At 41.0% G+C, this 25,680-nt stretch overlaps 1 protein-coding gene across 1 annotated transcript in view; it reads left to right on the top strand.

Moving 5' to 3' along the window:
- The window catches only part of LOC134169128 (receptor-type tyrosine-protein phosphatase T-like), a 128,692-nt gene extending 104,676 nt beyond the window's left edge, over positions 1 to 24,016 (top strand). Inside the window, exons 2-3 of the mRNA XM_062629383.1 lie at positions 22,043 to 22,168; positions 23,727 to 24,016. Coding sequence (XP_062485367.1) covers positions 22,043 to 22,168; positions 23,727 to 23,782 — 182 coding nt within the window. The 3' untranslated portion in view covers positions 23,783 to 24,016. The remainder of the gene's footprint in view (positions 1 to 22,042; positions 22,169 to 23,726) is intronic.
- Positions 24,017 to 25,680: the final 1,664 nt, after the last annotated feature.

Genomic DNA, 25,680 nt, shown 5'->3' with positions numbered 1-25,680 from the left:
ATATTCTGTGGGAAGCAAAAGCTGCTTGTATTCCTGCACTCTGTAGAGGGAGAAATAATCCTGCCTGTCCTAATTGCAGCTTGTAAGGGAGGGGGGGGATGATCCATATTCCTGATGGCCACAGCTTTTCTGTGCATGTGGTGGCAGGAATGGAGCACCAGGTGGGAATGGCTGTGGTTATTTCCACATGTAGCTTGCTTTTCCAGATGCCTCTGGGAGCTGCAGGTGGTGGCTGTATGCAGTCAGCTCCACTGGAAACTGCAGCAAACCAAATGGAGGATTTTTGTCATGCTGTTTCTTTTCCTCCCAGCACTCCCTGATGCTCTGTCCCCAGAGTGCTGCTTGCTACCAGCAGCTGCTGCCTGCAAGTTTTATCAGGCCTTTGGTACTTTAAAATCAAGAATCTTTGGCTATTTAAGGTCTTTACTAAGTAAAAAAATACCAGATGCTTCACATGGGATGGGACATGTTAAAAAGAGCATAGGAATTTTAAGCAAGCAAATGCTGTGCATTTAAACCAAGGACAACTGCATCTGAGACAGCATTATGGGGCATCTTTAGGAAATTCATGTTTCTGTCTGTTATGTTCCCCTATAGTCCTAAATGTTTCTATAGTCAGCCCATAAATGCACAGCAAAGAGGTCTTTGTGGAGTAGCTGTGCTACTGGTGGCTGCTTTGCTTTTAAGTTACTACAGAGTAAGGTTAGTGTAAGCTTCTGTGGGCAGGGGCACTAGCAATAATTGCAAAGTCTGTCCAGGTTTCTGCACTAAAAGGAGCTCTGCATTCCAATTGTGTGGAAGGGTATTGCTGCTCTACTGCTGCCAGAGTCACGAGAGTGATAAAAGTGCCAGGAGATGGTGTAACGCTTGCAGAATGGGATGGAACGGAACTGGGCAGTGCTGGGTTCTGTACTATGGGTTGTCAATTGTCTAATACGGTCCTCAGAATGCTGGAAAGCTTTTCATACTTAGCAATTCCTTTAAAAAGCAATTGCCAAAAGGGAGTAAGTGACATTTCTGCTTGTGAAACTGTATTAAAAGCAGGGGACTTGCAGGAACTCTTGTACAATGTCCCAACAGGTTTAAGTCCCAGCATCTTATTTGCATTGCTGTATGGCACTAGTTGGAACCAGCGATCATTTTTGCATCCAGTCATAAAAAATCACTGCTGTTGAGTTCATTTTGTTGTTATCTTCCCTTCTTTTCCCCCATCCCCCCAAGCTGTTATAATTTCTCAGGAAGCTCTGAGTTTTGCTCATTAAAGAAGAAACAGAAGGGAAGGATCTGCACAGGAAAGAGCAGCAAGTTAGCTTTTGGGTCCATGCACAAGCCCACACAAACACTTGAATGGAACAGCAGTGTAGGTGGGAAGGGTGTTACTGCTGGCGAGAGCTCCGGGATGGCTTGATACGAGTTACAGTAGGGAGGGAGGCAGAGGGGAAACTCACACTGCAGTGTGTGTTTTTGCTGTCCTTTCCACAGCCCTAGAAGATTTACCAAATGAGCTCCCCTCTCACTGTGCAGTTTTCGAATGTCCACTTGTATTGCAGGAGAATGGAAATGAATCCCTTGCTTTCACTGAGGCATCTGTACAGTGAGAACAATTGTTCATTTACAGCACTGGGGAGGCCACTAAGCTGCAAACTTCTAATCAGAGAATCCCAACTGGTTTGTGTTGGAAGGGACCTTAAAGCTCATCCAGCTCCAACCCTGCCACGGGCAGGGACACCTTCCACTAGAGCAGCTTGCTCCAAGCCCCTGTGTTCAACCTGCCCTTGAACGCTGCCAGGGATGGGGAATGTTTCTGCATTCCTGATTCTATTGCTTTTAACCGAAGTTTTCAGCTCATAAATTATAGCGGTGGTTTTTAAGTTTTGGGTTTTTTCCACCTAGGATTATCTGTTAAAAGGCGCAGTGGGGTGGAAAAGCACAATTGTTACTCTTTCTTGTCTTGAATTCTGTGTGATGCTGCTAGTACTAGAAAAAAACATTGAAGAGTCTGGCAGTAAACCCCAGAGCTGTCAGTGCTGGCGAAAGGTGAAAGGAAGGGAGAACATGCAGGATGCGGTCAGTTTAGTAGAGTGGAGAGGGAAAGGACAGATGTTACCATTGTTTCAGTGGCGGATAATCCCTTCAAGCAGTAGTAAGTCAACTCGGAGTTTTAGAAAGTTGTATTAAAATTGTACTTCAGAAATCCCACAGTTCTGAAGCTAAGCCATGTTTTCCTAATACATTAAGCAGCTGTCAAAGGAGGTCTTCACACTGTCTGGTCTCTCCATGTGCATGTCCTGTTCCTAATATCCTTGGCTGCTTTTCTTCACTTATTGCCTTGTTGACTTTTCCTGGTGTGTAGTGTTAGGGAGGGCTGCAAACGAGCCCAAACGAAGTCTGTCAGTATTTAAGTTTCTCTCATCTAAGTGAAAAGCATTTCTTTTACTGCAGCATTATCCCTAATGCAGGTAATTCTATGGAAAGAGCTAAAAAGTAACACTCGGAGGACTTTTTCACATGGTCTAAACTTCTGATGAGTATTGACCAAAATTGTGGCCTTTTCCAGAAATACTGCTTTGCCCTCTGGAAGAAAAATCTGCTTATTCTTCTATTTAGGCTTTTTTTGTCTAAGATAGAATCTGAAGGGGGAATGACTAGCCTGCTGTTTAAGAGATCTTATCCATGAATTTAACGTAGTCTCCTAAGGGGGCGTCTGAAGTCTCTGTAGACGCATTTATCTTAGGATTCCACATTATGAAAGTGTTTCCAACGTCATTTGCCTTTCATGGAATTTTAAACTTAAATTGTAAGTGAAAGCTTTATAGTCACAGGTGCTAGAAGATTGCTCACCTGTGAATGCAAACATGACAGCACTCTGTGTGTGTGTGTGTGTGCAGAGTCTTGCATCAGAAAGTAAAATACCATGTTCTGCAGTTGTCCTCTGTGTACTAAGTGTGAGCAGAGCTGCAGGTTCCACCAAACTGAAGGCTTAATGTCTTCTTGCTGCTGGGCTGCTGATGCTTGTTTGAGGAGGGTCAAACAAGTTTGGGGCATTACCTGCAAGGGAGCTTTTGAGTTTGCAAAAAACCCAGAAATGGACAAGGAACACCTATAAATGGAAATGTGTGATTTCCTTTCTGGGACAAATAAGCCTATCTGAAGCAAGAGTCAATGAATGATACAGGATCATAATATTTGATTTATTTGAACAAACTGTTTCATCTCTTAGGGAGGAAAAAAAAAACAACACCCAAGAACTCCTTCCTCAAAAGCAGCATTTGCATTGAAAATTCCAGTTTGTTGTTGTCTGGTGAACATTTGATACCTTATGCAGTAGAACATCACTGGTGTATTCAGTTTCTCTAGAGATAGAAGTATAAAGGTGGCAGTGGTATGAACTTTAGCAGTCAAGCTTTTTTGTTAAGGTTTTTGCACCTTTCAGGCAGTCCAAGTACGTTACTTGTGTAAGAATAATTCCATGAAACTTTTGAAAAGTAATTAAAATACCTAATGACCTGAATTAGGTAAAGTCTGCACAGTCCTGTGTGAGGAAGGGACATACGCAAGTCTTAATATTGACATTTCTTCCCCTAATCTGAGGTTGTCAGTGTCTAAAATCTGCCTCCCTCTACCATGAAACAGTCAAGTCAAAAGTAATCCAAGCAGATGCTTGAAGCCTTGTATTTAAAAACCTGACACCTTCAGGTATGAGACTGGCTTGCTGGTGGGCAGCCAAGTTTAAGTTGGGTGAACCGATAGTAACTGCTTTTTTATCTGTCTAGGAAGTAGCAGGTACAGACTTGATGGGTCAGTATTCTAAAATGGAGAGTTAAGGTACCAGCCAGGGACTTGGTTGTTAAAAGTACAGTATGTATTACCCCTTTTAATGTATTTCACCAAGCTAACTATTACAGATTGGGATTACATAATGGGGTGCAGCTGCAGAGAAGAGAGCTCTAGCATTTGCACATAATGCCTGACCGGTTACCAGAGATCTCCTACCCTTCTACTGCCTGTGACACCAGGGCGAGAATGTTACCTAAACAGGAATAAAAGATATATTCAAATTACTTGGGCATCACTTTTGGCCAGGCAGCTTCTAAATCATAGAATCCCAGCCTGGTTTGTGTTGGAAGGGCGTTAAAGCTCATCCAGCTCCAGCCCCTGCTGCGGGCAGGGACACCTTCCACTAGAGCAGCTTGCTCCAAGCCCCTGTGTCCAACCTGCCCTTGAACACTGCCAGGGATGGGGCAGCCACAGCTTCTCTGGGCACCCTGTGCCAGCGCCTCAGCACCCTCACAGGGAAGAGCTTCTTCATGGTATCTAATCCAAGTCTACCCTTTTTTTGGTTTAAAGCCATTCTCCCTTACCCTGTCATTACATACTCTGGCAAAAAGTCCCTCTCCAGGTTGTTTGTAGGCCATATTTTGTTCTAAAACCATGTTTTAGAAACCAAATTATACCAAAAGTAAGACACTCTGTAATTCTTCACCTTTCCCCTCCAAAGCACACCTTTTTTTGTGAGGGCTCACGCTCTAATCAGGCATAAGGAAACAAAGGTTTAGTGGGTAAATAAATCCTACCCTAGCAACAAATCTTAGACTTAGTATGTGGACTCCTAGCATCAATCCTAACCTCTCAGCCTCCCACCCAGAATCTCACTCACCTATAGAATCCACTACCAATTTTTACTGCGGACTTTAGTATGCAGTGTAATAAAAATTCTAAAGGAATTTTAGCACAATAACGTGAACTTATTCAGGTTCTGGCCATCATTTATGTCTCTGGCATGCTACAAGAACATGGGAAATTGAATGTTCAGCTGGGGGTATAGTTTGTATTTCTGGGAAAAAGGATGAATATCCATTTGGAGATATTTTTGGATAAGACCTGTGGTTGATATCTTGGCCAGAAAGATGTAAGACTATTGGAAAACACTTTATACTTGTTCAGAAATGCTGGCACTGAACAACAAATTTAAAAATTAAGATAGAAATATAATAATTTATAATCTGATGATGTCTCATTACATGCCTGTGGTGTGGGTGGTTGCAAGCAGATCATGCTGCTTTAAAAGTCATACAGAAAAGGAATGTAATTTAACTAAAAAGCCTTAATAATAATAAAAAACGTAAATAATGGGTAGTCCAGTTACCTGTTCTGTGTATCTTCTGGCAGCCTTTTCAACATACCCCATGTTAGACAGTGGGTAATGTAATGTAATAGCTTAAGAGTTCATAAAGGACACAAAGCTCATTAAAAATAGGTGAAGGATTTTGGTCTGCTTTAGAAAAAAATCATATATTTAAGGATAGAATTATGTGACATTTATAGGAGCCTAGAAATACATGAAGCTAACTGAAAATCTTACAATATATTAAAAAAAAAAAACAATCTAAATTCCCTGGTAGACACATTTATTATGTATGGAATCTCTTCTTTTTGAGATAACCTTAAACAACTAATGGTAGTTCAAAGTGATGTGGGGTTCTTGGTTTTTCTAAACAGTCTTGCAGGAGGTGCTCAGTTTGGTCTCTGGAGCAACAGATCTTCCACTCAAATGTAAATGCACTGTAGACCAGTGGAAGGAAACAGTCATCATGCATGATTTATACTTCTCATTGACACATTACTGTTCAAGTTGTAAGTGTTTGAAGACTTGCTTCCACTAGTATAAGACATTAATTTGAAGAAACCTGCAATGTAAAATGTCTTAACAAGGAAAAGGTTGAACTTTTGAGCAGAAGGTTTCATTTCTGTAACACAGTTCCCCTAGTGATGAGTGTTCTCTCTCTTCTCTCTTGGAATTTAAGTATAACCCTTTAACTTGGACAGTTCTGTTGTGAAGGGTTGTAGAGAAACAAAAAGAAGCATTATGATAGCGTGGTCCTCTGGGATTTAGCAGAATAACCTAAAAAGGACTTCAGTTATTTTTCTGTGCTTTATCAGTTCTGTTACGTTGTGTTTACCAGTTCTGTTGCATATCTCATAGATTGGGTAGTACCACATTGTTGCCCTATAAAACAAGGTACACGCCCAATGTTTTCAACAGGTTTCTGGGGCTTGTTCCTGCCCAAGCACTCACCTGTTATCTCCAAGGAGTTGTCTATTGCCTGCCTCACATGAAAAATGGAGCAGTGACTGCTGTTGGTGTGTTTTCTCACACAGTGAAGGAAAAGCAACAGCTACTACCAATTCAAGTATAATGTAGATCAGCTTCCTCAATGTTATAGTTAGCAGAAAAAGGATCGGACTTCTTTTACTAGCTATGTGTACAAATATACTTACTTCTGTCTGTATATAAAAGAAGTGAACTCTCAAAGCCAGGGTGGGAATCAGCTTTCTATGCATAGTGTGCATCTGCAATATTGTGAAATTCTCCCAAGATTCAATGAGGAAAAAATCTAAGCTTGTAGTAACTTATAAAGGTACTTATGAGTTCTAATTCAAGATTGTTGATGCTTCATGTCAAAATGGGAACTTCAAATTTAAGCAAGCCCAATGGAAGCTTGTGATATGAAGGGGTTTAGAGCAAGTGTACTTGTTCTTCTGTTATTCATCATCATTTTCTCCTCTCAAATACTGTATCAATTTGACAGTACTGGAAATCAGATTCTATTTAATAACTGCCCAATTTAATCAGTACCAGCATGCTAGTCCACTGACTTTATCCCAGACATTAAATCACAGTCAACATTTAATATCATATGGAACTAGATGGATGGAAAATTGGTGCAAGCAGGTACAAAACCTTTCATTCACTATTGAATCTTGCCGTATTGATTGCTAAAGCCAGACAGGTTTAACTTAGCCTATGGTTTTGGAAATGCACTTATATACATGTGAAATAATACACTTTACTAGGGAATCAGTGACTGGATGTTACTGAAAAATTAGTTGTGGGTTTGAGCTACAGTGGTAGGGAGGCACTGCTTTGGAAAAGGTAGTGTAGGAGCTCTAACTCGGGTTTTATAACATTATTATGGAAGAAGTGTGTCTAAATGGGTGAGTCTAGGACTAAATAACAAGGAATTGGCTAAATACAGTCAACCACACACAGCTGGAGGAGGATACAATTATGAGACAGGAGGAATTAGGACTTCGAAATGCGATGAAATGTTTTATAATGGAACGTAATTTAGCATTACCGAGTGCAAGGTCATGCACCTCAGGACCAATTAGTTTTTCACTTTAAGATTATAAATCAGTTGGAAATGACAAGAAGCTGTTGGAGCATTAACAAGCAGAGATGGAGCTGAGTCTCTGAGAATTGGTCCTGAAAAGAGAACATGTTTCTGTAAGGTGGGATGGTGAAATAAGAATACTGTTATATAGACCAAAAATCATTTCATCTGAAGTACTTGGTACAGCACAGGAACTCCTTCAGAAGAAAGATTAATTCAGCACATCACAGAAGTCAGACTTCTGCTAGAGTGAACCTGTGGTTTGCACAAACTGCTTCACAGTTGAAGTATTTTCTTTTCCTAAACAGCAACAGAGCTTCACTTTTACACTATTCTGTCCTTGCCACAGTGTCTTCCAGCCATCCTAGGGAAGTTGCGATGATTCCTGGTTACACTGGGATGAAAATACCAATGCCGTGTCACTAGTCATAGCTCTCTTGAGCATGCCCAGCTATTTGTTTCCTCATTCAATGTAGGTCAAAAGAAAAATCAGATAATTTAGCTGATTATCTGCTAATAAATGCTGTAATTTTTACTTCAGGCGTACAGCTCATGCTGTCACTATGAGTACAGTGCTCCCTGTGGCTGCTGTCAACTCAAAGGAAAGAGAAGGTCACTTTTTAATAGCTCATATTTTCATGTTCATGTTTTCAGAGTGGCGTGTAATTAAATTCCTTGTTTGTGATAATGCTCAGTCCATTAAAGAAGTGTCGTGGCAATTAGCTCTACATACATGACAAACCTCACTATGAAGATTGCACTGACCCTCAGTGGTGATGTGAGGAGTGGGATCACTGAGCTATAACTGCTTTTAAAGTTAGTAGTGTAACTAAGTCAGGTCAAATGTGCTCAGTAACTCAGTGCTGACACCTGTCCTGCAGCTGAATGCAGCTGATTTACGGCTGTATCATCTCCTTCTCTGAGGAAAGACTGGAGGGGAAAGAGGAAAATTTCATTAAAACAAAACCTGACCTCTGCAGCTGCGGCACAAGCTTCATGGTTGAAATCAAATCCACTCACTTTGATTCTTTTTAGACTTTATGCTAATAGAATTGTAACTGCTGTTTAAATATTGCTTTTTTTAAAGTCCATTTTAATTGTAGTCTCTGTTCTGGGAAGTTCGAATAGTTTTTGCCACAGATGAGTATTTTTAGATGTACTTAAATAACACCTTTATTCCAGCTGGGACCTCATCATTGAGTTTGTATTCATTATCTAATCTTAAAATAGTCTTAAACTGCTAAAAACGCTGCAGTACTGTCAAGGACCACAATTTTGTCCTCCCTGTGAGATAGTGCCTTAGAAATCAAAAATACGCACTGTTGATGGATAGCCTAGTGAGAAGCCTGTCTCCTCCCAAGGTGCAGAATGTGATTTACAGCAGCTGAGTCTCCTGGGTACAGCCGGACAGGCACACTTTCTTCCATGGGAAAATATACTGCAAGCCCTTTCTCAGACCTGGAGTATGAGTTCAGCACAGGGCAAATGCTGTCTCTGCAAACACACTGCTGCTGTCCCATGGTTGTACAGCATTGCATAAGGACAAGAACGCTCCTGCCCTTCCTGTTCCTAGTTGTCCCCATGAAGGTAAGAGCCAGCAGCTGTCAGAGCGTGGCTAAGATGTAGAAGTATCATAGGAGTTTATGGATTCCAGAATCCCAGACTGGTTTGTGTTGGAAGGGACCTTAAAGCTCATCCAGTTCCACCCCCTGCCACAGGCAGGGACACCTTCCACTAGAGCAGCTTGCTCCAAGCCCCTGTGTCCAACCTGGCCTTGAGCACTGCCAGGGATGGGGCAGCCACAGCTTCTCTGGGCAACCAGAAGTGTGCATAGATCTGGAAACATTTGGGCAAATCCATTGAAAAAACAGCAGTCTGTACCAGTGAGGCTTGTTTGAGGCTGGGAAGGTGTTTCAGGGAGTATTCAGTGTGTGTTTGTTCTGCTCTTGTGACTTTTCCAATTAATGTATAGCAGATGCCTGACATGTTTCAGCCATTCCTCTATTTTTAAGCTCCGTGCAATGCTCTGTTGTCTTTTCCTTTGCCAGTCCCAGATATGTGATGCTCAGGTGATTGTGAAAGGACTCTGGCATAAAAAAGATAGTCTGATGCTATACTTGTTCCAATAGGCTGCAAAGCAGGTAGATAACAAATGGTGATGCCTGATTAACTTATTACATTATTGGTTTTACCTATGCAGTGTGCTAAGGCTTGCACCTGATAGGTATGGTTGCATCAGGTTACGAGAAGGATCATAGGGCAAACACCAAAGAACAAGGCTTTTGCTCCATCTCTCACATTTTTCGCTGTAGTGTCTCATGCAGTTAACTGATATATCGATATAATTGCAGTATGGTTCTAATTGGGTAAGTATATTCAATTCTAATTCAGTTGATCAGAAACTGAATTAATTTCTGAATTACTTAATATCACAATGATAACCTTTTGAGGAATCCTATATTTAATGAAATGTATTCTTGCAGAGGTTATCTTAAAATGACAATGACCTGTATGAAACTGAACAATGAATTCATTAGAAACTTTATGCTCAGTTGAACTTTTGGAATCTTTAGAAGGATGCTTCCTCTGCTCCCAAGTGCCTATGCTTTCACCTGGGGGCTCTGGGAATGCATTACCTTTTAATGAAGTTTCTTATGCTGTTAAATACTACATGCAGTTGTACTCAGAAATACCCTTCTAGCTACCAAAATCCAAGTGGAAAGGTGTTTTATAGGGCCTGATGAGGATATGGATAAAGTGATGTCATGCAGAAGGTATTTTGTCTAATTTATGGAGACAGTGTCATTCAATGTCTAGTGTAAAGAGAAATCTTTCAAGCAAGGACAATTATCTTCTTAAATTGCTTGTAAGACCTTATTTCCAGAAGTAAATGGCCAATAGATGAGCTTTTTGTGCATCTGAATTGCTTTTATGAGCCTAGACAGTGCAGGAACAGCAACAGAAAGTTTGTCTGCAGTACTTCCAAGTGTCTTGTTTTATACTTGTGTAGGTGTTAACAAAATCCTCCTAAGTTACTAAAAGGAAATACTGATGTATTGCCTGTTAAACTATTTCACAGCATGTTTCAAATGTAGATGTTTAGAATCTGTCCTTCACAAAGCCATCTCTGTTTGGATGGCAACATGAGCCTGGGGATAAAAAGCTGAGTGTCTAGCTCATGTCTCGAGGAGCCAAGGGTTAAATGATGACAGAAACCATGGTTTATATGACAGAAAAAGGGCTTCTTATTAGAATCTGGTCATTCAGTATCCTGAACAGTGATTACATTTAGGTTCCTTCACCTTGTGCCTTTCAAGTCTCAGAAATGCTTTAAGCTTTTAATTCTTCCTGGCAGGGTTCAGGCTTGATGCTATTTTAAAGGCATAAGAACTGGAGAACTCGGAAAGTCTTTCTTCAAAAGTATTTTCTGTTGGAAATGTATTATTCTATATTTCAGCCTCAAACTGGAGATGATATATCCCAGAAACAGAAAAAATGCCTTGGATAATGGAATAGGGAATCTTCTGCTGTATTTTACCAAGTAAATTTTGTATAACAAGGATAGTACAGCCTGAAATTGTTTTGAAATGAAGTCCACAGTGACCATAAACCATTGCAAATTAGTACGCTTTACAGTTTGGAATTCCTCTAATATTAAGAAACTCTGCAGATATTGAGCTGCCCTGTTATTAGCAAGTAATTTCCCCACACAAGGGGATAGGGGGAAGCTACCTTGTAGTGGCTTCAGTGGGACTGTCTCAGCAAAATGTGGCTGGTGGTCATATTTGGAGATCGCCTGTGATTGTCACTGGCTGCAGGTGGCTAAGGGTAGGTCAGAACAACACCCTGAGTGGGGAGGTGTGTGTGATGCCTCCTTTCTAACAGAATGCAAGCTGGTTTTAGAGCGAACTGCATTTCTGGTAATGTTGCCCTAAATTTCCCCTCCTTTTCCTTGTTGTCACTCTTTAATACAGAGTTTAGAACACTGCAGCTGCAGCTCTGCTAAATGCATGTTCTAGGTCAGCTAATGTAAGTGGAAAATTCATAGCTGTAATTAGAGAGGCACTTTTGCACATCTGCTTTACATAGCGTAGTAGGAAATTTGGTTAAACAGAAAAGGAGCTCTATATATTTTCAAGAGCTCACATGTGCTGTTAGGCAGGGATCTATTTATTCCTGGCACGTATTTACTCTGTTTTGCTTTTTGGGTAGAGAATTTACACAGAGGAGTCTGGAGGCTAAAAGCAAGCAAACCTTCCCATCATTCCCATGTTTACAATGTGGTACAGAGGACAGCAGGGTTCCAGTGCTCAGTGCTTGCGCCACTTTGCTGTGATTCCGAAAAGCATCCACAAACATCAAGGGAGAAAATGGGTATGAGAAATGGAGAGATAAAATAAACATATATATATATATATATATATCTTTTCATATATATATGTGTATATGAAAGAATCAGGTAACAGATTGTTAAAATTGGAACCTCTACCTGATTGTTAGTCCCTCAACTGTCAATCAACCAGCCAAACTTTGCAAGGTCTTTTGCATAGTCCAGTATTTATCCTCCTGTTCCCTGATGACCCCAGGGCATGTGAAAGCAGAGCAGCTGGCTAACCACTGTCATTTCTGAGCTTGACTTGCTCCTGACACATCGAATGAAGATCATGGTTCAACTGAAACCAAATTAAAATACGTATTTTCGCATATCCTTGCCATTGCACTTTATATGTAATTTGAAGCAGTAACTGTTAGCAGCAAGCAAAAGGGTATCTAGTAAGAGAACCTCAGTCTGAAGAATGCACAGTCTTGTAGCTATAAGGATTGCTAGACCTCAATAAAAGTTATTGATAGAGCCACTCCCTGGGAGTAGCTACCAGTAAGCCAGCTATTAAATTTAAGAAGATCTATCAATTGCTACACCCATTGCATGTTACTGCCATTGTATCAGTCAATAGATTTTATTTGTTGATGATCAGTATCAGATGATATTTATCTTTTTAGATAGTTTTCTGTCATTTAACCAGCATACAGTTGAGCTAGTTTATATTAAGCCTGCTAGCTCAAATATCAAGGAGCAGCCTTTGGAGACTGGCACAATGCTGGAGCTTTAACTGCATGTGGTGTTCTTTAGAAGCAATTTGAACAAAATATCAGTATTGTTCACCAAGAATCAACTGACCATATTAGACTCTTCTACAATAAAACATTTAAACTCTTTTTCGAACCACTTGGAATACAGATGGGATGTGTGCGTATAGATGTACCTGTTTGCCCTTATGCATACTGTGGGTAGTTTTCTGTAAGTGCACAAGATGTGGTCACTAGACCATGGTAGGTGTTAGGAAGGGGTTAGCTTTGCTAATGTGGTGGTGAAGCTTCAGAGAGTGCCAAGTGCAAAGTTTCACAGAGGTCTCTGCAGATGGAGTGTTAAGAATTTCTACAGAGAACAAGGGACCTTCTGAAGTTCAGCACTGCTTTGACTGACTTCCTTTGGCTTCATTTGGGAAGGCTGTTTTGCTGATGGAAGTATTATGAAAATGCCAGCCCAATAAGCACTGAACTTCTTCTCTAAAATATGTCTGTTCTGGTTACATTTGACTGTAACCAAATCATGTTTAATTTTATGCTGTGGTCACTGGCAATAAACCAGACTTCCTACCCCTTAAGTTTGTCTTCATGTCTTCTGACTGTAAGTTCCAAGAAAACATCTCGGCTAAAAGGAGATCCTATTCCAAACCAGGAGCCCCAGCAGCAGTAGGAAAAGAGAAAGATCAGAAGACACAATTGTAAATGGTATTGGAATCCTTGAAATTGTCTCTTTTGAGATATTATTCATCACCAAAGACAATGTGAGTCAGTCAATGCCTGCTTCTTGCTTACAGTCCAAACACATGCATTTGGTTTGTACAAAAGCTTATTGAGGAAGATAGGTTTTTAATGGAATATAAATTGAGAACCAGTTATCTTCAGACAGTTTTTTGCTGCCTTGGTGGATGGTAAAGTAAAATAAATACATCATTTAAACAACTGCAGCTTGAATAGGTATTCCACGTGACATTACCTAATGCTGAAATGAAGTAAGTCAGCAGAGAGTTCTGACTGATCCAAGACTCCAGTGCAGCAGTTGATGTAGCACTTGGCGAAATTGTAAAAACAATGAATACTCACAAATGGTTATTGACAAATACAGCACATTTTCAATAACTATGGCTAATCATTTCAGATGTTTTTGGAATACAGAATGGCACTATTTTAGGGAAAAACAAGTGGCCTTGTAAGTTAAAAAACAAATGGAAGCAAAGTAAGGCTTTCTACTCAGACTACAAGAATAAAAGTGATATAAATTTGCATTTTTAAAAAGGAATCTTCATTTCATCTTATGAATAAAGCAGGAAGCCACTAACTACTGAATTACAAAGGTTATTAGCTAGAAAAATAAGAAAAGATGGTGGGGAATGTCTGTTTAAGGATCTTGTATGGTTTTGAAGACTCTATTAATTTTACAAGTTTCATTACACTGGGACAGACAAGTCTGAAATCTCTTCACATAAATCTTGGTGTTTCAGCAGGCTGAAACTAAACTGAACTTGCAAAGTTAGGGTTCTTTGAAAGATGCAGTGTATTAACGGGCTTTGTTCCATAGTTTAAGAAATCCAATGAGATTATAGATATGTTAATAATGACACTTTTAAATAAAGCAATAAAATGTTAATATTGAGCTATTGAAATAGTGACAGCTAAGCTGTCAGCAGGAAAAAGATATTCCTGGTATTAAATAAAGGACAGACATTCTGGCAAGTGAAGTTAGATGAGTCATCCTAGAATTTGGGCACATAAATTTAAACAAATGACATTTAGTGTTACTTTTACTCCTAGGATACTTCAAAGCGCTTTCACTCATCTTTGGTGGATTATAAAGTACAGAATTAGTAATGAATGTATGAGCTGGTCCAGGGCTCAAATCATGAGATGTAGGTAAGCTTCTGCAAAGAGAAACCTATAACAATGAATTCAAGAATGAAAACTTAACCTGACAAGTTTAGGAAATATAGCTTAAATACTTGTTCCATATATGCCAGGATCCTAGGCACAATGGTTGTTTTGCAGCAGAGTGGTTCCATGGGATTAGAAGATAACTGATAAACTGTGTCAGACTCTATTGCGCATTTGGGACCAATAGCTTCTGTGGAGAAGTATTGGAAGAAAAACTTGTTACTGGGAGGTGATTTTGTCTTTAGGTGTTTCACCAGACAACGTTAGACCTATTTGATCTCTTCCTTTCACAACATTCAGATATGTTATTGGAGACAGTCATGAAGACCGCACAGGATTCCTTATGCAGTGTCAGTAATATTTTGAATATAGCAAGGCTTCTATGAAATGAACATGCAGCCACTGAGTTTGTGCATATGTGTTGTGTGTGCATGGAAATTGTGCTCGTGAACCGCTTCAAAGCGTGCGGAAGTAGATGTGTAACGTTGTAATGTAAGTGACAGGATGAGGGGCAATGATTTCAGCCTGCCAGACGGGAGACTGAGATGAGCTCTGAGGCAGAAGCTCTTCCCTGTGAGGGTGCTGAGGCGCTGGCCCAGGGTGCCCAGAGAAGCTGTGGCTGCCCCATCCCTGGCAGTGTTCAAGGGCAGGCTGGACACAGGGGCTTGGAGCAAGCTGCTCTAGTGGAAGGTGTCCCTGCCTGTGGCAGGGGTTGGAACTGGATAAGCTTTAAGGTCTCTTTCAAACCCAAACAATTCAGTGAATCTATGCAGAGACAGCAATGTGACATGGCATACAAATTTGGAAAAGACTTTAAAAAGATGTACTGGTATGAAAGTCTTCCTTAATAGGTTGATAGCACTTGAAATCACAGTGGTATAAAAAAACACCAGTCTTGAGCCTACTTTGCGACCATTACCGTTTCCAGTTGAAATGAAGAGCTTTTCTAAGCTGCGCTCCAGTTTTGGGGGTTTAGTTTTTTTTTTTTCCCAAGGATTAGCTTGATATAGGAAAACAAACCCTAAAGCTATACACATATATATTAATCCTGAAGTGATTTTCATTGGTGCAGTTGAAAACACACACTTTCTGAGAGATCTGATTGCCAGAACAGAGACCATGAGAAAGGAATGAAATTCAGTCAATTCTAACAACGATTCGTACCTAAACCAAACAATTGTTACCACTATCTCAGAGGACTTGCACCTTCCAGAGTGTAGAGAAAACTTTCTCTGCTTATATGTGACTCTAAAAATACTGTGTTAAGAGTAAGATGGAAAGGAAAAGAGATGGAACTCATCTGTGGCAGATGAGTAATACCTCATCAATGAGGAGTGATCTTGCAGCAGAAACCAAATCACATATAGCAATGTGTTTGAGGCACTAGAGAAATCACTGATGTTTACTTCTAAACCGCAGAACATCTGGATACCTGGAGAGAAGCACTTTTGTGAGCACCAGAAGCGGAGAAGCCGGTTTTCAGTGCATCTGTGTTTCATGGTTGAGTGACTTACCTGAATTTATGGTAGGCCTAAGCTCAGTTCTTAAACAACTGACATCAGAAGATGTTATGAATGTTTTACTTTGGAGTTTATGCCTTATTACACACTGGGGAATCTTTTTCTCTGTTTCTTTTGGTGTAGATCCTTGAAGCAAGGCACACAACTTGATCAAAGCTTTTCCTTGCAGTTTGAGGACCTTTCCCTTGCGGAGTTTGAGTTTAAATACATGGTGAACATATGGTGCCCTTTGACTCAGTAAAGAGAACTCCTTTTTCTTTGCAGAAACCTTTTTCCTGAAAATCTGGGAATACAGAATAAATCAGTAAAATAATGAAGTACTGATTGAAACTGGCCAGTTAGAAAAACAAATATATAATAACGCCACTAATAACTAATATATATAATAAAATAATAAATGCTACTACTAATAAATAATATTAAAAATAAATATAAAATAATGAAGTACTGATTGAAACTAGCCAGTCAGAAAAGCAGGTTGATAGTGTGATGGCAGCAGGATGATTTTCTGACAGATGAGATACCCATTACTGTTGGCTCTTCTCAAGCTTCCCATCCTGTGCTGTGCAGATACCTAAGGCTATACAAAATGCATTGCTTTCAGGGTGTCACATTTAAAACTAATGATACCTCAAGTGACAAGTTCAGTCTCTCCATGCTTGTCCTCTTTGGCATGATGTCTGTTGAGAGCTGAGCCTGTGGAGAGTGCTCGTTAGCAATAAGTCTAGTCTGGAGAATCTGGATCTGCTTTCTTGTTCAGCTTAGCATTTTGGGTTGCTTGTGTGCGTGTTTCTGATGTCTTCTGTCGTAATCTTTCTGGAAGGAGTAGAAAGCACATAAAACACTAAGTACTCTTCCTGAGGGAGGGAACCCCCAAATCCCTTTGTTTATCCCATCTTAAACAAAGCAACTCCACACAGACTTTACATGCGCATTTTTATTCTCCTCTCTCTCCATAAGAATATGAAGTAAGATTTCTCAAGCATCTACTGCGTGAGGTCTCACAGTTTGATAAACAAAAAAGTTATTAATGTGTTTTTGTATAATAAATCCCACAATAGAAATTATCCTAATGAGTCAAATGTATCTCTTACAGCCCTTGTAAGCAAGAATGTCTTTGGAAAAGATGAGAATGGATGATCAGAAACAGCAGCGTGTTCATTTCTGGAGTTTTATAGTTCCTACCTCATCATAACAGTGTTTGTTTCTTCCTCTGCTTGCCTCATATTTCTTGAGGCCAAATTCTAAGCTGATGAACTAGTATCTCAGCTCTCAGGAGAGCCTCAGAAGGGATGTTCCCCAGCAAAGTACTGCATGCTTTTAAAGCATTTCTGTGCTATTCCCCCCCCCCTTTTTTTTTTCTTAAGTAGTTACTTTTCTCCCTTATTTATTATGTCCCAGAAAAAGACCTGAAATGGGACAAAGGAGACTGATGTACTTGCTATGTCTCTACCCCCTTCCCACCTTGGGAATGTTGTAAGCACTCCAAACGATGTCTGAATCTGTGCTGTTTTCTGTGTGTGTTTAGAAGCATAGGATAACCAGTGAGGTTTCTCACGCAGTGTTTCTTTATCTCTTTTTGGAAGTATTGGATTTTTTTAGATCTGTTTTGTCGTTGGGAGTTTGACATTGGATGACTTTATAAAACATTTTCCTAATTGGATTTGTTAAAATAAATAAATCAAACACTAATTGGACTGTGCCCTGCCATTATTTTTGCTTACTGAATTAGATATTATGGCGTGAAGTTCTTTTTATCATATTTGCGCACTTATTTAAACACCCCCCTGGCGCACATTTCTGCAAATTCAATTATATATTCAAAGGAAGCATTCAATTTATGCAAGGCTGGTTTACATTTAATCCGGGGGCAAGTCTCAGTGACTGATGATAGGTCTGCTCAAGATTAATTAGCATCATTCATATGAGCAGTGGCATTGTTACAAGCCTGCAGTGTAAAACAAGGGATATTTTATCCTTCCTATGTGAGCTGTTATTTGCTTCAGTATGACCCTTTTCAGGAAGAGAAGAGCTTCTTGTTTGGGTTTCATTTTCTGAAAAGGGGTCAACACCACATGCATTATCTAACAATATCAGTCATATCCATTCGCTTTTCTTTTGCCCCGCTTAGCAGCTGCATTTGTCACTGTTTAATTTTCAGCCAAACATGGGAAAGACTCCAAGATCCCCGTTAGCTTCCTAAAAAATCCTCATTCTTGTTAATACATGAAGCTGTAGAACCCTGTTTTAGCAGATGTGTAGGTGTTTTCATGTTCCTCAAACACCTTCCTGATACTGCAGCTAAAATGATAACGTGCCAACCTGGTACCTAAATTCATTGAGTGGTATCGTCTTTCAATTTGAGGATTATTCTTTCTATGTTTATGAATAGCTCTGCTTTCCTGCGAAGCAGTCTTGTTTCAGCAATGGATGATTCTGCATTAGGATGGATCTAACCTTCCCCCCTTCCCCTTTATGTTCTAATGTATTTAGGTGTAGCTCATATTTAGGTATCCACGTAAGCAGCGCGTCTTCGGAAATACTTGAAGTTAAGCTTATGAATGTAAGCCATCTGGTCAATTTCGCCTGTCAGTTCACTTGACAGTTATTACCCCCACTGAAGTGGACGCTTTAAATGTAGTCTAAGCTGAACTTCGCTAACGGGGTGTAACCGCGTGTTTAGGGGTCTTGCAGCGCGGACCGCTCGATCCAGGGGGTGAGCACGGGAAGCGCCTCCTCCAGGAGCGGGACGGGTAAACACGAGCCGGGGCTGGGTTCGCGTTTCGGAAGCCGGTGTGTGTCTAAGAGCCCGGCTCCACGGCCCCGTGCTGCAGGCGCGGCCTCGGCGGGGAGAGAGCGGGCTGCGCTGCCCCGCAGTGCGCAGGCGCGGGGCGGAGTGCTGCGGGAGCCGCGGGGGAGCGCACTTGAGGAAGGGGAAAGGGCGGGAAAAGGGGAGAGGAGCAGTGAGGGAAACCGTCCTGAGGGGAGCGCGGTGGGCATGGAAGTCCCGAGGTGAGGTGAGGCGGGGTGGGGTGGAAGGTTCAGAGCCGCTTTTGAGCGTGGCTGCCTGTAACTGGAGCTGTGGTGCTGTGTGCCGTGCTCTGCAGGAAGGGTGGGAGTAAGGCCACCTATGGTACGCTCGTTTGGCAGGTATGAACAAGTAACTGCTACGTCTGGAATACTGTACATGTTGTGATTTTTCCCTTCCTCTTTCTGAAGTTTCTTTCCTGTTCTGTAGTATTATGTATGCTGTAATAGCGCAGAGGAGTTGCTGACTTTTATCTACCAAGTTAATACAGCGCTGAGTCCAAACTTCCCTTTTAATTCTGCTCTTTTGACGCCCCATAGCAAGAAGCAGATGGAGACTTCCCTCCTCTTGGGTACCCAAGATTCCTGCAGCCAGCCTGCTTGTCTGTGCCTTAAAGTTGACTCGGATTTTTTCTCCTTGTCCTCATTTCCTGCAAATTCACCTACAAGCTCCAATTCTGTTGCTTCTGGTAAATTAATCCTTCTGGTTTATTGCCCTGCCACTCTGCATTTGGAGGTTTCTCCACTAACCTGTTAGGTCTTTAAAATGTAGGTGCCTTGCTGCTATTTTTCAGGCTCTGTATGGTTTATTCTTGCCTTTCTTACCTAATTGTACTGCAAGGTTAGCTTTGACTTTCAGACAAGGCACTTTAGAAGCTTTCCCAGGTGTTCTCTTATCAGTGGAAACTCCCAGTCTTGCCCAGGTTCTCACCGTATCCTCTCTTCAGTCCCTCTGCTGACTTTGCCTGCTTCAGCGTGTGTAAAATAACTTACTTAGCTGATTAGAGCAAGGTATTGATAGTTACATTCCCTGTTATATGAGGATTGCTACCCCATATTTTGCTGCTGTTGCTTGTTTTGCTTCTGGGACCTCGGAACAGCGCCTGTGCAATTTTCTCTGTGTGCATGAGACCTCGTACAATTGTCTGGCTCCATCAGAGACTTTGTGTGCAATCCCTTCAAAGTGATAGCTCAGAGACAGCACCGTTATTGTGCGCTGCATTGCGCTGAGCAGAGGTTGTGTGGGGATGGTTTGTGTCTGGAGTTGTGCTATTAAAGGGGATCTGTCGAAATTAGAATGCTCTGGTTGGAGGCTGAGAACAGGCGGTTTGATGTCTCTCATACCCTCTCGCTGTGAAAAAGGTGACTTTCAGTTGTATTGCATACTCCCACACAATCTGGAGCACCTTGATTTTTCCCTTAGACGTTTTAATGAGCATGTTTAATATTCTAAACTTGAACTTTTTCACCTATATTAGATTTATCAAATTAAGGAAACATTTTAAGTGTAATCCTGCTCATTTTGACAGCTGGCAAAGCTTCACAAGTGCAGTAAACTTAAAGAAGAAATTACTAAAATAGTGTAAAATAATGACACAAAGGAAATATTTCTAGAGACTTGACTCTAACAGGCAAGTTTACGAGGGTTATAGAATGTGCTGTAGTCAGATTTATTTATCATGGAAATATATGGTCTATCAAATGTTTTTTTAGGAGAAGCTCGTGTTTAAAGTCTTCTTCAGCAACAGGGTATTTTTACTTTATTGTAAGGGTGGTGAGGCATTGGCACAGGGTGCCCAGGGAAGTTGTGAATGCTCCATCCCTGGCGGTGTTCAAGGCCAGGCTGGACAGAGCCTTGGGTGAGATGGTTTAGTGTGAGGTGTCCCTGCCCATGGCAGGGGGTTGGAACCAGATGATCTTAAGGTCTTTCCAACCCTGTTCTATGATTCTGTGATTTTTTTGGGGTGTCAAGCACTCTACCCAACAAATCCTTCCAGTATACACTTAAATAGAAATACTATGTGAAGCTTTGTAGAAAACCAGTTGTGGCTGGAGTGAGCATAAAATCCGTTAGCAGAATGAGGATTTATAAATATTAATGACATGGTATATATTTGTGTTCATCATTTATGAAGAGTTCTACAGGAACAAAGACAAGTTTGGGCTTTTCTGGAACTAGACAATAGAAAATATACGTGGAAACCAAAGAAGGCTTCTATGTCCCCATGTTGGATAATCCTTAAAAAAGAACCATGGATCACTCATGTTCCATCTATTCATTCAGTGCGTATAGGCAGTGCAGCCTGTGGGAAGGAGTAAAGAGTCAGGAGCATCTCTGCCTGTAACTCTGATTAGTGTCAAGAGCAATTGGCAACTTGGCTGGCAGAGCAAGTTCGTGTTGTCTTGAGCTCAGTCCTTGCAGCCTGAAAGTGTGAGATGTCCAGTTGCCTGTGGAGGAATAGTATCTGCAGAGAAAATGTATCCTTGCTTCCATAAGAGAGAAAGAGCTGTACAGAGACGCTGTTGACATGATTAATGTCTAAAGTCAAGGACCTGGGCTGCCTGATCTAATAGATCCAGTACTGGAATATGTTTGGCAGACTAAGTTGGGTGGATGTGAAGAGGAATGTGCCTGAGGTACTTGTAAGGGACACCAGCAGAGGAATATCCATCCTAGCAGGGAATAAAGTAGCTTGATTTGTCTGTGTGACACACATTTCAAATCTGTGCTGGAATACAGAATTTCATTGCAGTGTTCATGGATTTCCCTTGATCCACAAGTGTTGAGGCAGCTGCCAGGTTATTTGTGACAGTTAACTCCTTCCAAGTATTTCAGGAACTGCAGTAGGGAAGATCACAGTCAACAGTCTGGAAGGTGTGAATGTGGGTTGCCATCCACTCCTTGTTACTCTCTTGTTGTCAAGAACGACACTGCATTCAAAAGTATCACAGGAAAGACCTTGAGGAATGGTCATGTGCCACTCAGAGCTGCATGTTGTTATGCAGAAGAGATGGTTAAAAGGCAGGTTGCACTTTCCATAGGTGTAACCCAACCTTGTGTAATTCGAGGCTTAAAAGTGAAGTGAGGATTCCCTGTAGGAACAGCAGTGTACTTGTTTACCATCTGTGTTTCTTCTTCCGTCCTCCCACTTCTCACTCTCCTGTTCTATTTTTCTGGGGTATTTTTGCTTTTAATACCTGACTTGGGGGGGTTATGTAATGAACTCTCAGTTTCAGGGACCCAAATGCAAATTTTCTTGCATGTGCACATCATATGCTTGTAAATGTAAAGGCAATAAGCTGAAATAAAGGGAACTGATCTAGGAAGCAGTAGCACGGAAGGAAGAAAACAAAGGCTTCCAATGGATACAAAGTGTGGAAAGAACAGAAACGTTTTCTGAATACCTCCTCTGCTGCCTGAAACCTAGTATTTTTTTTTTTTTTTCCCCCTGGGTAAACTTGGGTATGAAATATTTAAGTAATTGACCGGCCATAATGAGGGATAAATAAATAATACAGGAATGTGTTTGTTTTTCTTGGTTTTAGGTGGTTGTTCGTTTGATGAGCACTACAGTAATTGTGGTTATAGTGTGGCCTTGGGAACCAATGGATTTACCTGGGAGCAGATCAATACCTGGGAAAAGCCAACAATGGATCCTGCTGTCCCAACTGGTAAGTAAGAATCCCCAGCAACAGTGGGGAGATGCTGTTCTCTGAGAGAATCGGCTCTGAGCCCTAAATGGGTGTGTACAGGGTCTGGGTACCAAACCAGAACCCAGTATGACTTTTGTGTTCAAAATAATTTGACAACAGAGTTCATAAATGTGCGTGTCTTTTCCCAACATTTGCCATTTGATATGTTTGTTGAGTCATTTTACATAGCTTATTTATACTTTAATCCTGTGTTCAACAGAGAAGCAGTGTTTCAGGTCTAACATTCTAAGGCTTGGCCAGTTTTTTGCATGTTTCAGAATCGCAAAGCTGGCTTTTCTGGGAGAGACATGTTTGAGAGGTCAGAAAAAATAAAGTGTTGTAATGCCTGGGAATATTGGACCGTCCAGTAACGATTTAGCTCTTAACTGACAGCTTTAAATTCTAATTCTGAGAAAGACAAACTCCTAAAAAATGAACTGCAGTAGTCAGTGCTTGATTTGGCTGGGATTTCAGACTGCAATTTTCATGTGCAAAACCCACCCATTTCCAACAGGGAGTTACCAGAATATCTAATTTACTAACATATATCGAGAGCATCCAATAATATCAGTCTTCCGCGTGATAGGAATATTCTCTGAAGAGCTCACAATAATGGTGATTTCCAATAGTTTTGTTTCCCACTGGAGTCACCGTTGTGATATGTGTGGGAGTCGGTTCTCTAGCCTTAAAAATGTTGTGGAATGCTTTATTCCCATTGAAAAAGAACTTAAGAAAGCCTGTTAAATTTTTGTTCCTTGCCACCTACAGTAGCAGCACAAGCCCCTCTAATGGAAATAATGATAGTGAGACCTGACCAGCCAGTTAAGACTTTGATTTCAGTCTTAAGAAGGAAGTATTTGTTACAATTAGTGCATTGCACTCTGAGAAGCATGAGCTATGTGGCAGAACCGGAATGTTGTGTTGTTCAAGAGGTATTCTTATGGCTGTAATTACTGGGGTAAGAGACTTGTAATTGCTCACTGTGTGCTAAGGCTACCATGTAGAGCTGATACAATAGCTCCCCGATTGACAGCCCAGTCTTCATCCCTGTATGCTTTTTGTCAGTAGAAAACAAGCACACAAGATACCAGCCTAGCTGCAGTTTCTCCGTCACTAAAGGCTGGTTAAGTTGTGGGGTGGTTTTATTATTGGAGCTTGTTCAGAACAGGATCTTTCAGAGCATGTAAAGCCTCGTTCAAATTGATTTGGCTGTGGCATCCGCAGAGTTAATTTGGAATGTTGCAGCTTTCTGGTATTTCATTGTTCTGGATGTTGTTCCTTTTTAATCATGGCAATTTAATCTCCGTAGTATCTTGGCTCTTACCTTGTGTCCTGTTCCCTGACCCTGCTGAAGACCTAGCTAGAGACACATAGCAGATCTTTGAATTAACTGATACCAGAGTGAACTGAAGGAATAGGAACATGTGCAGTTTTGATCCAATTTGGAAAGCAAAGAATTAATAAGAGAGCTTATATGGCTTGGACTGAATGAGTTCAATACTTGTCAACTCTGAATGGTAAAGGATCTATCTTTCAGGACTCTATATGGAAATGTATTATCATCTGAAGTACACTGGAACCATAGAGAAGTAAGTAGAGAAACAACAGTCTGGAATGCATGGTAAAAATGCCAAACAAACCAAACCCCAAAGCACAAATGTAATTTTTAACAAGGCTTTCAGAATTATTTCTTCTAAAACTAGCTAGAGGTGTTTTTCCCCCTTAATACATCGCTTCATGGTATCTAGTAGCACTAATAAATGATACAAAGATCTTAGAGCAGCTGCAAATTTAATGAAGGCCAGACAACAAATAAGAAACAGAGTTTTGTTGTAGAAAGATGCACAGGTAAAGCAGCTGCCAATGTGAATGTGCTGATAAAGAAATATTACCTGAAGAGATTTGAAGGAGCATACGGAGAAATTACTCAGATCCTTATGTTACTAACTGATGTCTTGTCTTAGGAGTATTCACACAGCACAAAATGTGAAATTAGTAGGTAGAAAAAGCTTGACCGCAGCGAAAGTGCACAGAAGGCTCTAGTAACAAAAACACGTATTCAAGGGCTGTCCAAATCACACTAACCTTGAAGTAAATTATAGTGGTCAATTAGAGTCCCTGAAGCTAACAGAGACGTTCGGAGCTATTATTGAGAGTCTGGGCTGCTGCACAGAATCGTAATGCATGTTGCTTGTATTTGGTATGTATTGAAAAGTCTGTTTTGTGAGAATTAAAGATGTTTATTTAAAATTCGTGTAGTGGCAGAGTTGGGCGAATCAGCTGATGAACAGCACGTTCCATTCCCACAGATAGGGACATCTTTAAAGCCAGAGGGCTGGAATGATTATGGTGGTTGGTTTTCCATTGCATTTAATTTCTTCACAGTAGCTGGAAGCAGTGGGATGTAAATCCATTGAGCTGCAGGGTGTAAGGGATGGCAATAGAGGGTAGCTTTAGATTAGATATTGGGAAGAAGTTCTTCCCTGTGAGGGTGCTGAGGTGCTGGCGTAGGGTGCCCAGAGAAGCTGTGGCTGCCCCATCCCTGGCAGTGTTCAAGGCCAGGTTGGACACAGGGGCTTGGAGCAAGCTGCTCTAGTGGAAGGTGTCCCTGCCTGTGGCAGGGGTTGGAACTGGATAAGCTTTAATGTCGCTTCCAACACAAACCAGGTTGGGACTCTATAAGTGAGTATCTTCTGGTGGCCAGCTGTAGCTGGGAAAGCTCCTTGGCATGAAGGGAGGAGTCAGGAGTGCCAGAACACATGGGTTCTGAGAATGCAATAAGTAATATAGATTTTCTTTATCAGTATGGCAACTTAAATATTACCTTACCATTACCTTTTTGTAGTTGTTAATAGGTTAAAATACTACATTGTGGAAGTGGTGAAAACAAAATGGGAGCAGGAGTTGGTTTGGTTCAATGATACTAAGCAAGACTGCAGCGCAACCTGCTGGGAGCCGGTGGCAGGAAGCATGGCCTGGCCCCGGCCTGGGCAGCCCGCCTGCCTTCACAGCAGAGCTCTTTTCTTCTCTCAAATGTGTCTGCTTTCAGAAGATCCCTTTGAATTCAACCTAAGCCATGGAATTCTGGCCTCCTGAATACTAATGATAATATCCAGCCCTTTTTACAGTACTTCTCATCCTTAGATCGCAGTTCAGTACCATGGGTGAGAGCCTGAGTCTGCAGTGCTGTGTAATCCTCTGCTGACACACTGCTGCAAAGCTCTGCCCGGGGACAACTTTCTACTCTTTATTTTTTAAATTAAAATGTCAAAAAAGAGGGGAAAAAAGGACAGTTCTCCTGCTCTATTAGCAGTGTAGACGTTGGTAGGCAATTTGTTTTACTCCATTGCTGGCAAATAAACTGTTTTCCATGATTTCTATGATTAATTCCTTAGGGCTGAAAGCAGCATTAACTGGGGGATTAAGAACCAGATGTTTGCTCTGAGTAAATGTTTCAAAACCTGAAATTAATTGATGAAATTAATGAAAGA

The sequence above is a fragment of the Pezoporus occidentalis genome, unplaced genomic scaffold, assembly GCF_034315485.1.
Source record: "Pezoporus occidentalis ecotype Australia unplaced genomic scaffold, CSIRO_AGI_Poc_V1 ctg333, whole genome shotgun sequence".
NCBI classification, from domain to species: Eukaryota; Metazoa; Chordata; class Aves; order Psittaciformes; family Psittacidae; genus Pezoporus; species Pezoporus occidentalis.
Note: the sequence above shows the minus strand (reverse complement) of the source record. Positions and strands in the feature narration are given on the sequence as shown.